This window comes from Bos indicus, chromosome 3 (genome assembly GCF_029378745.1).
Source record: "Bos indicus isolate NIAB-ARS_2022 breed Sahiwal x Tharparkar chromosome 3, NIAB-ARS_B.indTharparkar_mat_pri_1.0, whole genome shotgun sequence".
In the NCBI taxonomy this organism is placed as follows: Eukaryota; Metazoa; Chordata; class Mammalia; order Artiodactyla; family Bovidae; genus Bos; species Bos indicus.
Window position 1 is genome coordinate 101,301,195 of NC_091762.1, and position 18,441 is coordinate 101,319,635.

At 40.1% G+C, this 18,441-nt stretch overlaps 1 protein-coding gene across 1 annotated transcript in view; it reads left to right on the forward strand.

The window, feature by feature from the left end:
• The first annotated feature begins 3,520 nt into the window (after window positions 1-3,520).
• The window catches only part of EIF2B3 (eukaryotic translation initiation factor 2B subunit gamma), a 112,802-nt gene continuing 97,881 nt past the window's right edge, over window positions 3,521-18,441 (forward strand). The window contains exons 1-3 of the mRNA XM_070786663.1: window positions 3,521-3,613; window positions 6,428-6,584; window positions 15,942-16,090. Coding sequence (XP_070642764.1) covers window positions 6,437-6,584; window positions 15,942-16,090 — 297 coding nt within the window. The 5' untranslated portion in view covers window positions 3,521-3,613; window positions 6,428-6,436. The remainder of the gene's footprint in view (window positions 3,614-6,427; window positions 6,585-15,941; window positions 16,091-18,441) is intronic.

Here is an 18,441-nt window from a genome sequence, read left to right on the forward strand (position 1 = left end):
ACGAAATAAGTATGATGACTGTCTCCAGAAAACTCGCGCCATTGTTTCGTTTGTGAACTCCTGCTTTTTTCACAGAACACTGTATTTTCTTGAAAGAACAACTGACAAACTGGACAAACTTTATCAAGATGAGTGAAGTAAGCCTGTCATTTCAAGGAAAACCACTAACAACGATGATATCTGAGCTTTCAAGAGAAAAGAAGAAGTTTGGGAAACTTGTCCCAAGCTTGCCAGCATTCTTAAGGACTTTATCTGTCTATCTATTTATTTACTGGCTGTTCTGGGTCTTCACTGCTGCACACAGGCTTTCTCTAGTTGCAGACTGAGGGCTATTCTTCATTGTGGTACACGGGCTTCTCATCGTGGTGGCTTCTCTTGTTGCAGAGCACAGGCTCCAGAGACACAGGCTTCAGCAGCTGTGGAGCACGGGCCTAGTTGCTCCATGGCATGTGGAATCTTCCTGGACCAGGGATCAAACCCCTGCCCCCTGCACTGGCAGGCAGGTTCTTATCCACTGTACCACCACAGAAGTCTCCATTAAGGACTCTTCTAATGATTGGCGGTGGTATTAACAAGTGTGATTTAAAAAATATTGTATAATGAGTCAACATTGGGAAGATCTGCATAATTTAGTGAATCAGTATTTTACAAATGAGCAATGCATCAAGTTGCAAAATCATGCATGGGTAAAATGCCTATTCAAAATGCAAGTATTATAACAGTACAAAATGTTCATTGATACAAATGATTCTATATCACAACTAATCGTTAACAAACTACCATTTCCTTAGTTTAGTGTGTAGTACTGAAGAATACTCACAATTATTTGACAAAGACTATTAAAATCTCTTTCTTTTTTCCGACTATGTATCTGTGTGAGATCAGGTTTTCATCACCCCAAACCGTATATCACAAATGATGGGAAAATTCAGCTGTTTTCCATTAAGCCAGACATTAATGAGGTTTGCAAAAGAAAGATGAAACCATTGCATTCTTCTCACTAAATTTTTTCTTTTGAAAACATAGTTGTTTTCAATAAAGTGTAACTGTTACCATGTAATGGTTTTGTTTCTATTTTTATGAATTAATGTTTTTAAAATTTCTCAGTTTGAATTTTTAATATGGTTGGTATCGACAGATTCAACCTATACAAACAAAACCTCTTTGAAGCTTCCGGTAATTTTTAAGACTGTAGAGAGGCCAGAAACCAAAACATACTGCTCCAAGGGAATAATTTAAAGTGAGTTTAAATTGAAGTAATCCTTCAACTACTTTCTTCAACTAGAGGAGAAAGTCCTCCAGTTCCCTGAAAACATTTGCTAATTTAAACATGAGCATTTAAAATGGATGCCAGATATGAGGTTGAATGCTGTTCTTACTTCATAACTAGTTCTCACCTCAAAACCATGCTGTAATTCCCAAGGCTTCTGCTTGCTTGAGCTAATACCAAAGAGAGAAATAATCTTGCTGCAGAAGGAAATGGTAATCAAGTTTCAAGTCTCCTGTGGCCAAAGCAATCACTCCATGGCTCCCTTTACCAACTCAGTGTTTAGAGCTAAGTAATTTTCCAATAACTCATCACCAGCATTCTAAAGTGAAAGAGAGGCAGGGCACAGATAGGCTAGTTTTATGGATGTAGCCACAGGACTTTTTTTTTTTTTTTCAGTACATTCTAGGCTGAGCTCCTACTCTTCTGGCTGAAAGTCAGGGAAAAATTACAAGTCCTGTCTTGGTGATTGTTGTAGTCCCACTATCTAGGATCTCAGACACTGGTTGGCACATATTAGGCATGCAATAAATATTGTTGAATGAAGTCAAATTCCTTTATTTTTATTGCAGAAGTTAGACTCCGCTTCCTAACTGGCAGGGAGCTAAGGTAACTAAAGTTTTAACAGATGGATAGAGGACTTCCCTGGTGGTCCAGTGGTTAAGAATCCACCTGCCAATGCAGGGAACATGGGTTTGATCCCTGGCTGGGAAAGATTCCATGTGGCACTGAGCAGCTAATCCTGTGTGCCACAACTGCTAAAGCCCTCGTGCCTCAGAGCCTGTGCTCTGCAACAGGAGAAGCCACGGCATCGAGAAGCCTGTGCACGACAAGCAAGAGTGGCTCCGCTCACCCAACCAGAGAAAGCCCTTGCACAGCAACAGATCCAACGCAGCCAAAAATAAAACAAATACATTTTTTTAAATGAAAGAAATATTATTAAAAAGAGATGGATAGAAAAAGAGGAAGCTTCCAAAAGAGAGAACGACCATTGTTCCTGTTATTCAATGTAGTTTACGGAATTCCCTGGTGGTCCAGTGGTTAGGACTCCATGCTTTCACTGCCAAGGCTTGGGTTCAATTCCTGGTTGAGGAACTAAGATCGCTTGAGCCCAGCAGCGCAGCCAACAAAACAGAAACCACACAACCCCCACCCAAAACCAGATAATGCAGCTTAACAATCTTCCTTTAAAATGTACTGCTTAAAACAAAACAAACAAAAAAGAATTATTTTATTGTTATCTCACAATTGTTGGAGTCTAGACTCAGCTGTTTGGGTTCTCCATCCGGATGTTGCAGCTTCTTAACTGGTCTCTGGAAGCAGAGATTCTTTATCAAAACAGCAACCACAGTGATCCTTTAAAAGCCTGTTATATCGCTGCTGCTCTGCACAAGTCAAGATCCTCACAATGCCTACAAGACCCACAGGATCTGAATTCTCTACCTTCTCCCCCATTGTCTCTCTGGCTTCCTCTGCCGTCATCCACTCTCCCCCAGCTCACTTTTCTTCAGCTCTGTTGGCTTCTTTGTTGTTCTCTGAAGTTGCCTTCTCTCTCCAAGGCCTTTGCACTTGCTGGCTAGTCTTCTTGGAAGGCTCTTACCCAAGATATTCATTTGACTCACTCTCTCCAAGCCACTGTTCAGTATCACCATCACAGTGCTGCTATGTCGCTTCAGTAGTGTCTGACTCTGGGCAACCTTATGCACTGTAGACCGCCAGGCTCCTCTGTCCAAGGGGTTTTCCAGACAAGGATACTGGAGTGGGTTGCTATGCCCTCCTCCAGGGGATTTTCCCCACCATTACCGTGAGATCTTCCCGAATCCCACACTCCCGACCAACTTTTGATGGCTAAAGGTGGATGTTTTCCATACCATAATAATCTGGTTCAGAAAGCCAACGTTGAGTGGCCACATTAGATCTCACTGGTCACAGAAAACCTTGGCAATCCTTGGTGATTTCTCCACTGGCCAGCCCTAAACCGCAGCTCCCAATAAGCTGTCCTTCCGCAGAGTGGTAGTAGGGACCAGGTCCTAGAAGAATTGTCTGAAGGAAGAGACTGGAACTAGTTCTCCTGCAACGTGAGGGACGCTCCGTGGGCGTTGGTAATTTGTGAATGAATGAAAAGGCTCCGGCGGCCCCGCCTCGTCTACTCCTCCCCTCCTCCCAGTGGCGCCCGTCTCCGCCGTCATCTATTACTCGGTGCTCGTTTTCTTCTCTGCGGGCCTGCCCAGCGCGTCCCATCGATCTGCCCGGCCATCGTGCGCCTGCGCCTTTTGGCTGTCAGTCGGCGGCAGCGTGGGGAGCGCGGGGAGCGCTGGGAACCGTGGCGGCGCGCGGGGACCTGAGGTAAAGCTGCGGCTTCTGCGCTGCCAGGCCGCGCACGAGCGGGCTGGCGGGGGGAGCCGCGCGGTGGAGGCCGCCGAGCCTCACTTCACCGGAGGGAGGCGGGCTCCTCAAGCCTTGCAGAGGAGGGCCCGAGGGGGTGGCAGGGGTGCAGAGCCCGAGTCGCCAGCTCGAGTGCTTCCCGGACCTGGCCGCGGAGCCAAGTGCCCGAACTAAAAGGAAGCTCGGGGAGCATCCGAGCCAGCCACCTTGTGCAAAAGTTGAGGAAATTGTTTCAGGGAGGGGAGGATCTGCTGGAAGTCACAGCGAGTGAGCACCGGACGCCCTGCGCACAGTGCCTGATCCTTTCCACTTAAAAGTCCTTCGTTCTTTTATTCTGTTTTTGGTTGTTTTAGGTGCAAGATACAAATACAAAGAGCAATACAATAAAGTCTGGCTGAGAGATCAGTTGTGATTCGGGGTTTTTATCAATTTACAAAGGGAGAAGGCAGTGAGGGCTGTATCGGAGGCAGGTTGAAGATGACAAGAACACCCTCTCTAAAGCCTGAGTGGCTAGCGAGTTATTGCCTTGATTCCCATCGCTCAGAGTCGTGGCAGTGACATTGAGACATTTGTCAGGCTGCCTGTTATCAGTTATGTTCATGATTATCACCCAGAGCCTCGTTGAGAGCAGGAACCTCAGATCCTAGTGATCTGGGTTCTAATGTCCCTTCTGCACATGTTTGAGCTTGACGCATACTCTGGGTTGTTGTGAGGTTCACAGATGCTCATTCCACAAGTACTGACTGAATGCCTGGCATCTGACAGGAATTATGTCAGGTACTGGGAATACAGCGATGACAGTCAAGGAACTCAAAGGAAATAGACATTTAAATAAACAGGCAGATGGACTTCCCTGGCAGTACAGTGGTTGAGACTCCACACTTCCAATGCAGGGGCAGTGGGCTCCATCCCTAGGGGGTGGGTTGAGGGAGAGGGGAGTAAGATCCTACATGCCACACTTGCCAAGAAATAATGAAAATTAAAATGGGCAGTGAATCCTGAAAGGTAGAGATGATCTGTATATAGTAGAATGGAAGCCTTTAAGGAGAAAAGAGTTACTTCTCTGAGAGGGTGGGAAGGGATAAGAATGTCTTTATACACAAGGTGATTCTTCAACTGAGTCTTTAATTGGTGATTACATACTGGACACAGGAGAAAGGCAACTAAGGAAGCAAGAATAGCGATTCAGGGACCAGAATTATGCAACAGCATGGTTCAGCTGGCACAGAAAGTTTCCATGACCTGTCTATTATCAAAAACTTGTATAATGCTTGTCATTGTTTTGTGTGCTTTACTTGGGTTAACTTATTTAATATTTATAACAACTCTGTGAAGTAGAAACTAATTATCCTCACCTTAGAAAATTAAGAAAATGGAGGCTTGGGAAAGGTATGTAGCTTGCCCTGGATCTTACAGCTAATTCATGGTAGAGCTAGAATTAAAATCCAGGCAGTCTGGTTAAAGGGCCTGTGAACTTAACCACCAGGCTCTTTTCTAGAAACTGAGGATGCTGAGTTTTAAATGTCAGGCCCCTGATTACCTCACCTGTGAGTGACAGAACCAGAACTCAAACTCAGGTCTTTTAACTCTTAAGGATCCAGTGTTAATACTTTTCATAGTAACATCAGATGTTATGAGATTTATATAATGCCAGATTGAAGTTAAATACCAATCTGAGGCAGTGCCTGCTGGAATTGAAAGTACCGTATCTTTACGTTGTGGATGTTGTGTAAGAGCCTTTACTTTGTGCTGGGGTGTATGGTGTGTGTGTGTTGCAGTTTAGATACTGATGTGAGGAGCCCAGGACTGATCAAAATTATGATAAAGGAGCAACATTATTTCCCAGTTTGGTGTTAAATACGTTTTTGTTTCCAGAGCATTGAATTTCACTTTGTTTTTAAAAGGTTACATCATTTGTTGTGAGTCAAATAGTACTTCTATTTTAAATCAATAAGGATTTGTGAGCTTTTAATGTGCCTCTCTTATGTGGTAGCAGCTGTAAAGAGATTTTTTTTTTGAATGTCAAACAGTTTCATTTATCACCTTGAGTCTGAAAAAAAGAAATTAACTTGGTTTGTTTCTGTAATTGGGCTCTGCAAACCTAGGTTAAGATACAAGCCTACATTTGAGTTTATAGTGTTATATTTCAAGTTGGGGGTAATGAAAAAATGGGAGCAGGTGGCTGAATTAATAGAAGCATCTTAAGTCATTTCATACTTTTCAGAGATCTAATGTGCTTGTCTTTGTGCTGTTAATTCTAGTCAGAAGTTTTAAAATTTTTTTCAGGGAATACAAACTCACATATCAGAAACCAACTTGGTAAACTCTTACTCCTTTAAGAGTCAGCTCAAGCATCACTTTCCTATAAAACCTTCCCTATGTTTTCTAGGAAGACTTAGGTGTTACTGTCACTATATATGCCTACTGTACCTTAGATATATCCCTGTCATGGCATTAATGATGTTGTATTGTAATTTACTGCATTTGTCTTCTCTTAATTGTCAACAATTCAAGAGCAAGAGCCAGATTTTTGTTTTATTCATGTCCCCCCTCTAGCCCATAATCCCAGGCTGGAAATGAGAGTATTTATCAGTAAGAGAATAGGATAAATGTGATGTTTATACTGTGGCTAAGGAGTCTTTCTTATTCTGGTTATTGGTGTTGGAAATGACGTTTGTCATAAGTGAATATCAATAACCTAAATAAAAATAAGATTAATACTGTGTGTACATTGATTTTATTACGTTTTTCTCTTGGTTTTCTCTGTGATTACAGTTTTTAAAAATGGAATTTCAAGCAGTTGTAATGGCAGTTGGAGGGGGATCGCGAATGACAGACCTGACTTCCAGTATTCCCAAACCTCTGCTTCCAGTCGGCAACAAACCTTTAATTTGGTACCCACTGAACCTGCTTGAGCGTGTTGGATTTGAAGGTGAGTCATGGCAATGAGATATACTCACAAAACTTTTAGGGTTCTTTATCCTAGTAATTTATCAGCTTTATGAGGGTGAGAGAAATGAATGAAAGAAGACTAGGACTCAATGTTGGCTGGAGACTGGCCTCTTTAAATTAGAAACTTTGGAGTATTCTATTGCTGTGTGAAAAAGGTTGAGAAGATAGTGCTAAGTGTTTCTCTTTTAGAGCTGGTCTCCACAGTGATCCAAGATAACCCTGGAAGGATATCAGAACATAATATGAGAACGACCACATGCCTCATAGTATTTACTGAGAACCTGTATGTGCCAGGTAGTATATTAAACACTGGAGTACGGAATTGAAAAGGTTAACTCAAGCCCTGATTTCTAGAACCTTAAAGTCTAGTGGAGAGATACATATGTAAACAGATTATCATTGTGTAATGTGATAAATGTTATAACAGAGGCACATTATAAGTGCTTGTTATTAATATAAGGAAGATACTGTTTGAACTTGCGAGATTCAGAGAAGACTTTACAGAGTAGCTGACCCTTGAATTGACTCTTGGAAAATAGATTGACATTCTGACCAGAAGTATTCCATACAGAAGTAGTAAATTTTGCAGAGATAGAGTCATGATCAGCACATATTCTCGCAATGACTTTTCTTTTCTTTTTTTTATAACTACTTTTCATTTTATTTGGCTGTAACATCAGTGTGTATTCCCTGGTGGCTCACTGGTTAAGAATCTGCTTGGCAATGCAGGAGATACAGGTTTGATCCCTTGGTTGGGAAGATCCCCTGGAGAAAGAAATGGCAACCTACTCCAGTATTCTTGCCTGGGAAATCCCATGGACAGAGGAGCCTGGTGGGCTCTAGTCCATGGGGTTGACAAAGAGTTGGACATGACTTAGTGACTAAACAACAACAGCAATATCGAGCGTAAGAGGGAAAAAATGTAATGAGAGAAATGAACAGGCATTATACTATGAAGGGCCTTGTATTCCATGTTGAGGAATTTAGATTTTTTTTTTTTCTTGAAAGCAGTGGGAAATCAGTGAAGAGCCTTTTTTTTTGGCTGTGCCACAAGGCATGTGGGATCCTAGTTCCCCTAACCAGGGATCAAACCCATGCCTTCTACAGTGGAAGCACAAGGAAGTCTTGAAAGGATTATTAAACTAAAGTTTAAAATGGTTAAATTCATGTTTTCGCTACTCTTAAGTCCTTTGTATCTTTATATAAATTTCAGAATCAGCTTATCAATTTCTACAAGAAAACTTGCTAGAATTTTGATTAAGACTGAATTGAATCCATATATCAGTAGAAAGAGAACTCACATCTTAACAGTATTGAGCCTTCTGATTGAGGAGCATGATATAACTCTCCTTTTAGTTAGGCCTTTTGTAATTTCTCTTAACTTACACAACTACTCTATAGTTTTCAGTGTATAGGACTTACACATATTTTATTGTATTTATTTGTTCAGTTCAGTCGCTCAGTTGTGTCCGACTCTTTGTCACCCCATGGACCGCAGCACGCCAGGCCTCCCTGTCCATCACCAACTCCCGGAGTTCACTCAAACCCGTGTCCATTGAGTCGGTTATGCCATCCAGCCATCTCATCCTCTGTCGTCCCCTTCTCCTCCTGCCCTCAGTCTTTCCCAGCATCAAGATCTTTTCAAATGAGTCAGCTCTTCGCATCAGGTGACCAAAGTATAGGAGTTTCAGCTTCAACATCAGTTCTTCCAATGAACACCCAGGACTGATGTCCTTTAGGATGGACTGGTTGGATCTCCTTGCAGTCCAAGGGACTCTCAAGAGTCTTCTCCAACACCACAGTTCAAAAGCATCAATTCTTCAGCACTCACCTTTCATTATAGTCCAACTCTCACATCCATACATGATCACTGGAAAAACCATAGCCTTGACTAGACGGACCTTTGTTGGCAAAGTAATGTCTCTGCTTTTTAATATGTTGTCTAGGTTGGTCATAACTTTCCTTCCAAGGAGCAAGCATCTTTTAATTTCATGGCTGCAATCACCATCCGCAGTGATTTTGGAGCCCAGAAAAATAAAGTCAGCCACTGTTTCTCCATCTATTTGCCATGAAGTGATGGGACCAGATGCCATGATCTTAGTTTTCTGAATGCTGAACATTAAGCCAACTTTTTCACTCTTCTCTTTCACTTTCATCAAGAAGCTCTTTAGTTCTTCTTCACTTTCTGCCATAAAGGTGGTGTCATCTGCATATCTGAGGTTATTGATAGCTCTCCCGGCAATCTTGATTCCAGTTTGTGCTTCCTCCAGCCCAGCTTTTCTCATGATGTACTCTGCGTGGTTCATGTATTGCTGAAGCCTGGCTTGGAGAATTTTAAGCATTACTTTACTAGCGTGTGACATGAGTGCAGTTGTGTGGTAGTTTGAGCGTTCTTTGGCATTGCCTTTCTTTGGGATTGGAACGAAAACTGACCTTTTCCAGTCCTGTGGCCACTGCTGAGTTTTCCAAATTTTATGGCATATTGAGTGCAGCACTTTCACAGCGTCATCTTCCCGGATTTGAAATAACTCAACTGGTATTCCAGCACCTCCACTAGCTTTGTTCTTAGTGATGCTTCCTAAGGCCCACTTGACTTCACATTCCAGGATGTCTGGCTCTAGGTGAGTGACTACACCATGGTGATTATCTGGGTCATGAAGATCTTTTTTGTATAGTTCTTCTGTGCATTCTTGCCACCTCTTCTTAATATCTTCTGTTTCTGTTAGGTCCCTACCATTTCTGTCCTTTATTGTTCCCGTCTTTGCATGAAATGTTCCCTTGCTATCTCTAATTTTCTTGAAGAGATCTCTAGTCTTTCCCATTCTATTGTTTTCCTCTATTTTCTTTGCACTGATCGTTGAGGAAGGCTTTCTTATCTCTCCTTGCTATTCTTTGGAACTCTGCATTCAAATGGGTATATCTTTCCTTTTCTCCTTTGCTTTTCGCTTCCCTTCTTTTCACAGCTATTTGTAAGGCCTCCTCGGGCAGCCATTTTGCTTTTTTGCATTTCTTTTTCTTGGAGATGGTCTTGATTCCTGTCTCCTGTACAATGTTACAAACCTCCATCCATAGTTCATCAGGCATTTTGTCTATCAGATCTAGTCCCTTAAATCTATTTCTCATTTCCACTGTATAGTCATAAGGGATTTGATTTAGGTCATACCTGAATGGTCTAGTGGTTTTCTTCACTTTCTTCAATTTAAGTCTGAATTTGGCAATAAGGACTTCATGATCTGAGCCACAGTCAGCTCCTGGTCTTGTTTTTGCTGACTGTATAGAGCTTCTCCATCTTTGGCCACAAAGAATATAATCAATCTTATTTTGGTGTCGACCATCTGGTGTTGTCCATGTGTAGAGTCTTCTTTTGTGTTGTTGGAAGAGGGTGTTATCATAAATGGTAATTATTTCAATTTCCAGAAAATTCATTGCTAGTACATAAAAACATAGCTTTTTTATGCTGCCCTGTATCCTACAACTTTGCTAAATACACTTATTATTAATTCTGGCAGCCTTTTGTGGATTCCTTAGGATTTTTTACAATTTTACCTAATTGACATTTATAGAACATGCCACCTAGTAAAGCAGAATGCACAATTCTTTTCAAATGCTAAGAACTTTTACTAAGATAGACTGTATTTTTTGAAATAAAACAGGTCTCAATAATTCTTTGAAGATTAAAATAATACAAAATATATTCTCTAACCACAGTAGAGTTACATTAGAAATCAATAACATACAGGTATCAAGAGAATCCCTAAGTATTTGGAAATCAAACCACATATTTGTACATAACCCAAAGAGGAAAACACAAAGGAAATTTAAAAAACAATTTTATTAGAGTATAGTTGATTTACAGTATTGTATTAGTTTCAGGTGTACAGCAAAGTGAATCAGTTATACATACACATATATCCACTCTTTCTGTAGACTCTTTTCCCATATAGGCCTTTACAGAGTATTGAGTAGAGTTCCCTGTGCTATACAGTAGGTTCTTATTAGTTACCTATTTTATATAGTAGTATTTCTACATCAATCCCAAACTCCCAATTTATTCCTTCTCCCTCTTTGCCCCCTGGTTTGTTTTCTACATCTGTGGCTCTGCTTCTATACAGGCTTCATTTGTACTCCTTTTTTTTAGATTCCACATATAAGCAATATCATATGATGTTTATCTGTCTGTGTCTGACTTCCATGACTCAGTATGACAGTCTCTAGGTCCATCAGTGTTGATACAGATGGCATTATCTTGTTCTTTTTTATGAGTGAGTAGTATTCCACCAAGTATATATATGACATCTTCTTTATCCATTCCTCTGTTGATGGGCATTTGGGTTGCTTCCATGTCCTGGCTATTGTAAATAGTGCTGCACTGAACATCGGGGTGCATGTATCTTTTTTTTTTAGGTATCTTTTTGAATTGTGGTTTTCTCTGGGTATATGCCTAGGAGTGGGATTACTGGGTCATATGGTAGTTTCAATTTTGGGTTTTTTTAAGAAACCTCCATACTGTTCTCCATGGTGGCTGTACCAATTTGCATTCCCACCAACCATGTAGGAGGGTTCCCTTTCCTCCACACCCTCTCTAGCATTTATTGTTTTTAGATTTTTTTTGGGTGATGGTCGTTCTGACCAGTGCCAGGTGATAGCTCATTGTAGTTTTCATTTGCATTTCTCTAATAATTAGTGATGTTGAGCATCTTTTCTTGTGCTTTTTGGCCATCTGGCCACAAGGGGAATTAGAAAATGTTTTTAACTTACTGAAAATGAAAATTCAGTGTTTTAAAACTTGAGGGATGTAGCTAAAGCAATGTTTAGAGAAAATTTTATAACATTAAGTTCTCTGTTAGAAAAGAAATGTCTCAAATTATCATCTAAGTTTCTACTTTGACAAACTGGAAAAAGAGAAGCAAATGAAACTCAAGTAGAAAGGAGATAAAAATGATAAGAGTAGAAGTAAGTGAAATAGAAGCCAAAAGCATTAGAGAAAATCAGTAAAACCAAGAGGTGACTCTTTAAAAAAAATATCAATAGAATTGTTAAATCTTTAGTTAGACTGATCAAAAAAAGGGGAGAAGACACAAATTACTAATAACAGGAATGAAAGATGAAACATCACCACAAATCCTACAGACATTAAAAGTTAATAAGCAAGAGAGTTCCTTGGTGGTCTAGTGGTTATGATTCTGCACTTTCACTGCCGTGGCCCAGGTTCAGTCCCTGGTGGGGAATTGAGATACTATAGCCATGCAGCGCAGTCAAAACAAGCAAACAAACAAAAAAGATAATAAGCAAATGTGAACAACTTCATGGTAATAAATTTTAAATACAGATTTTTTAAAAAATTGCTTTGGGAGCTGTATGAAGAATTAGTGTGAGGGGGTCAAGACTATAAGCAAGGAGATGAGTTAAGAAATTGATACAAAAGTCCATGCTAACAACAAAGAGGGCCTGAACTAAGGCATTAGTGCTAAGGATGGTGAAGAAGGCCCATTTGGGAAAGTTGTTGATTCATGGGGAGGGGTAGTAGAAAGAAAGGGATGAGTTCCCTCTACTTTCTGCTTCGGTAAGTAGCTAAGTGGATGGTGATGTCAGTAATAGGAGAGGAAATGTAAGACAATGAACAGGTTTGAACGAAGACAGTGAGTTTGGCTTTGGCCACAATGAGTTTGGGGTGTCCTTTGGTTAGATATAGCAGATTAGAATACCAGATGGAGGTGGTGCCAGATCCTGGGCCCTAGGCTTATGATCCAGTGTTTATTCCACTCATACTTTCTTGAGACAGACCCATGAACACTTCTTTGCAGTGGTCTGTATGATATTGACATTGAAATGTGTTTTAGAAAAGATTTTCTTTTTAGAACTCAGTATCACAGGTGAATGACACATCTTAATACACTTTTAAATATACTACTTTCCTTTAATAAGTTCTTATGGCTTTGTCATTTATCACTTTTTTTTTTTCCTCTTGCTATATATCTTTAGTTATATTTGGGGATAGTCTTTTGTGGTATATTAAATGCCTGTTATATAGAAAATTCCTTCTGAATGAGGCTAACTCAGAATTTGGAGAATGACTCCTAAACATGATATTCTGGAGTTGATCTATAAACTCTTTGTTCATTCTGTTCATATAGTTCATTATTTTAGGAAGTTCATAGCCCTGCTTAGCATTAGTCTCTCCATAATGAATAGCAAGGAGAGATAAAGCCTTCCTAAGTGATCAATGCAAATAAATAGAGGAAAAAATAGAATGGGAAAGACTAGAGATGTCTTCAAGAAAATGAAGAGATACCAAGGGAACATTTCATGCAAAGATGGGCACAATTAAGTACAGAAATGGTAGGGACCTAACAGAAGCAGAAGATATTAAGAAGAGGTGGCAAGAATACACAGAAGAACTGTACAAAAAAGATCTTCATGACCCAGATAACCACAATGGTGTGATCACTCACCTAGAGCCAGACATCCTGGAATGTGAAGTCAAGTGGGCCTTAGGAAGCATCACTACAAACAAAGCTAGTGGAGGTGATGGAATTCCAGATGAGCTATTTCAAATCCTAAAAGATGATGCTGTGAAAGTGCTGCACTCAATATGCCATAAAATTTGGAAAACTCAGCAGTGGCCACAGGCCTGGAAAAGGTCAGTTTTCATTCCAATCCCAAAGAAAGGCAATGCCAAAGAATGCTCAAACTTCTGCACAATTGCACTCATTTCACATGCTAGCAAGGTAATGCTCAATATTCTCCAAGATAGGCTTCAACAGTACATGAACCGTGAACTTCCAGATGTTCCAGCTGGATTTAGAAAAGGCAGAGGAACCAGAGATCAAATTGCCAACATCCGTTGGATCATCGAAAAAGCAAGAGATTTCCAGAAAAACATCTACTGCTGCTTCATTGACTATGCTAAAGCCTTTGACAGTATGGATCACGACAAACTGGAAAATTCTTAAAGAGACGGGAATATCAGACCACCTTACCTGCCTCCCAGGAAATCTGTATTCAGGTCAAGAAGCAACAGTTAGAACTGGACATGGAACAATGGACTGATTCAAAATTGGGAAAGGAGTATGTCAAGGCTGTATATTGTCGTCCAGCTTATTTAACTTCTATGCAGAGTACATGATGCAAAATGTGGGACTGGATGAAGCACAAGCTGGAATCAAGATTGCCAGGAGAAGTAACAATAACCTCAGATATGCAGATGACACCACCCTTATGGCAGAAAGTGAAGAGGAACTAAAGAGCCTCTTGATGAAAGTGAAAGAGGAGAGTGAAAAACTCAACATTCAAAAACGAAGATCATGGCATCTGGTCACTTTGTGGCAAGTAGATGGGGAAACAGTGGAAACAGTGACAGGCTTTATTTTCTTGGGCTCCAAAATCACTGCAGATGGTGACTGCAGCCATGAAATTCAAAGACGCTTGCTCCTTGGAAGAAAAGCTGTGACAAACCTAGACAGCATGTTAAAAAGCAGAGACATTACTTTGCTGACAAAGGTCCGTCTGGTCAAAGGTATGGTTTTCCCAGTAGTCATGTATGGATGTGAGAGTTGGACCGTAAAGAAGGCTGAGTGGGGAAGAATTGATGCTTTTGAAGTGTGGTGTTGGAGAAGACTCTTGAGAATCCCTTGGACTGCAAGGAGATCCAACCAGTCAATCCTAAAGGAAATCAGTCCTGAATATTCATTGAAAGGACTGATACTGAAGCTGAAGCTCCAATACTTTGGCCACTTGATGTGAAGAACTGACTCAGTGGAAAAGACCCTGATTCTGGGAAAGGTTGAAGACAGGAGGAGAAGGGGACGACAGAGGATGAGATGGCTGGATGGCATCACTGACTCGATGGACATGAGTTTGAGCCAGCTCCGTGAGATGGTGATGGACAGGGAAGCTTGGTGTGCTGCAGTCCGTAGAGTCAAAAAGAGTCAGACATGACTGAGTGCCTGAACAGAACTGACTGGTCCAATTATGAGACTGTCCCATGTTTATAGTTAACTCCCTTCATTCGACCTAAAATCTCTCCACCGTATGGAAATGTCACCTTCTTGAAATCCCAAACAGTGTCAGTCACCCTGTCCTCTATGTTTTCATCACACTTCGTTTTTCTATCTCAGTACCTTTTAAGGTCTGCTTTATGCTGTAGTTAGTGGCATGTTAGACTGATCTTCCTGAGAGCAGGTACTGTGTCTAATTCATCTCTGTAACATCAGCATTTTATATACGGTATATACTAAATTGGACTTGAGTTCATCATGACCTGCCTCAAAAGCCATCCCTTCCATGAAGCCTTCCTTAACCATTTTCATGTCTAAAATTTCATGTTACGTTTCTTAAGAATAGGAGCCATGTTTAGTTCATTTCTGAATTCTCAGTGCCTGAATTTACATATTAAATATAATTGTATTTGTTGGTTGAATGAGTGAGTTAATGACTGAAAGAAAGCTAAGTGGGAAAAGGAAGAAAGAAGGAAGGAAGAAAGAAAAGAAGAAAGTGAAAAAAAGAATGATTATAGTGAAAGGGAGAGGTAATTGAGCACTATCATGAAACACATATAGAAATTGTTACACTTTAGAGATGCTAAAATCTAATCTTCAGATATCTGCAACACATGTTATATTGCAGTGGATTACATTACCCTGCCAAAGATCTATGACAGAACCCCAAGTTTTTGTTAATTGATGGCTATATGGATAAGGTGAAGGCATCTATTACATGGAAATTGTCTGTTACTGGATTCATTATGATCATCAGTGAAACACTAATAGCTATCTGATGGGAAGTGGTGATAGCTCTCTCTTTGTAGTGAATAAAGTTTTAAAATGTGATCCCAGGATTTCCCTGGTGGTCCAGTAGTTAAGACTCCATGCCTCCAATGCAGGGGACACAGGTTCAATCCCTGGTCAGGAGAACTAAGATCCCACATGCAGCATGGTGTGACCAAAAATTAAAACTAGAATAGAATAGAATCTCATTGGTATATGGTTTAATAAGTGCTCTTTTGCATTCTTTATGTCAGGAAGAAGTAGTGTTTAATATATTAACATGTTTTATCTTAGATCTCTTGCTTACTGGTTTTATGTACCCTGAACAAAGTCACTTCATATCTTTTAGTCCAAGTTTCCTCATTTGTAAAATGGAGGAATTTTACAATTTTTAAATAATTTTCTGTAAGAATTAATTGAGAAGATGCATGTAAAGTATGTTGCAAAATCTCAATAATATTAGCTGTCATTACTAAATCTAGAAACAGACCAAATCTAATTGAAGTAGTGTAACCACGGTCTAAATGAATGAGAGTTTTTGCACTATTCCTTCCTTTTTTTTCATGCTATAGAAGTCATTGTCATTACAACCAAGGATGTCCAAAAGGCTTTGTGTGCAGACTTCAACAAGATGAAAATGAAGCTAGATATCGTGTGTATTCCTGATGAAGCTGACATGGGAACTGCAGATTCTCTGCGCCACATATATCAGAAACTTAAGGTGAAAAACTATTTATTGATTTTTTTTGTTTATTTGTTGAAAATAAATATCATCTTGTTTTCCCAATGCATTGCAGTTTACAATGTGTTTTAAAAAATATATTCTAGTACCCCATATTTTGTTGCCCATGTTTCAGCTGCTGTTTAGTTTGGTTACTAGTAAAGATTTAGACACTCAGTTGTCACAGTCACTAGTTTCCAGTATTTTTCAGTCATACTACATCTTTATAAAAAAGATACATTTCTAATGTACTTCAGAAGATTCCATTTATATAAAGTTCATGAATAAGCAAAACTTATGTATAGTAGGGGCTTCCCTGGTGGCTCAGCTGGTAAAGAATCTGCCTGCAATGTGGGAGACCTGGGTTCGATCCTTGGGTTGGGAAGATCCCCTGGAGAAGGGAAAGGATACCCACTCCAGTATTCTGGCCTGGAGATTCCACGGACTGTATAGTCCATGGGGTGTCAAAAGAGTTGGACATGACTGAGCAACTTTCACTTTCATTTTCATGTATAGTAATAGAAATCAGACCACCAACTGACTCTGCAGATGAGAGATTGAGTGGAAAGAAATAGGAAGAAACTTTAAAAAATTTCGGCTCCTTCACATGATAGTATTTGGAAGTTTAGTCTCCTTTAATTAAGCAACTAACATGAATGGGCTTCCCTGGTGGCTCAGTGGTAAAGAATCTGCCTTCCAATGTAGGAAACACAGGTTTGATCTCTGATCTGGGAAGATTCCACATGCCTCAGGGTAACTAAGCCCAGGCGCCACATCGTTGAGCCTGTGCTCGAGAGTCTGGGAACCGCAACTACTGAGCCCACGTATCACAGCTGCTGAAGCCCCCACGCACTAGAGCCCATGCTCCACAGCAAGAAAAGTCACCACGATGAGAAGCCTGAGTACCTCAACTAGAGAGTAGCCCCCGCTTGCTGCAACTAGAGAAAAGACCGTGTAGCAATGAAGACCCAGCACAGCCAAAAATAAATAAATACTAAATAAAATTATTTTAAAAATGATATAGCAAGTAAATAAAAATTTAAAAAAAATTATATTGCGAGCCTACGGATATGAGGATGCAGTCTCCCCCATGGTTTGTGGCACATAAACTAAGGAAGATCCACTGTTGACTATTCTAAAATTGATGTCCTTTGGAAAAAATTCATTCTGATAATGTTGCCATCTTGTTTGAGTTGGGGAGCAAAATTTCTCCTACTATTTCTGGTGATTGAAAACAGATATATTAATACTTTCTGCCTATCTGTGCACCAAAGAGCAAAAAATTAATGCAGATATTTACATGGCCTTTCCTTTCCTTTGCATGCATGCTCAGTTGAGTCCAACTCTTTGCAACCCTGTAGATTGTAGCCAGTTTTTTATTCTTGTCCAGGCAAGAATGCAGGAGAGGGTTGCCATTTCCTACTCCAGGGCATCTTCCCCACCCAGGAATCAAACCCTCATCTCTTGAGTCTCCTGCATTGGCAGGCAGATTCTTTTACCACTGAGCCACCAGGGTATGTGTATACACAGTGCCCATTTACTGTGTATAAATGTATTTTATGTTTATATACAGTAAAATAGATATTGAGTATATAGTTTGATGAGTTTTGACAGTTATATACACTCAGATTGTGCTGTGGCTCGGTTGCTCAACGTGTTCAACTCTTTGTGACCCCATGGGACTGTAGTCTGCCAGGATCCTCTGTCCATGGGGATTCTCCAGGCAAGAATACTGGAGTGGGTTGCCATGCACTCCTCCAGGGGATCTTCCCAATCCAGGGATCAAACCCAGGTCTCCCACATTGCAGGTAGATTCTTTACCATCTGAGCCACTAGGTTATCATTATCCAAATCTAGAACATTTCCATCACCTCTCACAGTTCCTTTGTGCTTCACTTTAGTTAATCCCCCACCTTTAAAGTCAACTGCTATTCTGATTTCTGTCACCATATGTTAATTTTGCTTGTTCATGAACTATATATAAATGAAATCATATAATTTTATTTTGGTTTCTTTTGTTCAACATAGTATTTTTCAAATTCATATTATTACTAGTATAACTAGTTTGTTCTTATTTATTGCTGAGTAGTATTCCATTGAATAAGAATACCACTATTTACCCATTTTTCTGTTGATGGTCATTTGCATTGTTTCAAAATTTTAGATATATGAATAAAGCTGTTATGAACATTGTTCTGCAGATCTTTTTGTAAAAATATTACAGTTTGAAAAAAATTACATTATAGTTTGTAGAATATACTGTATTGAGAAATGCCAGATAGTTTTCTAAGTGGTTGTACATTTTATACTTCTGTCAGCAGTGTATAAGAATTGCATTTGCTTCACATCTT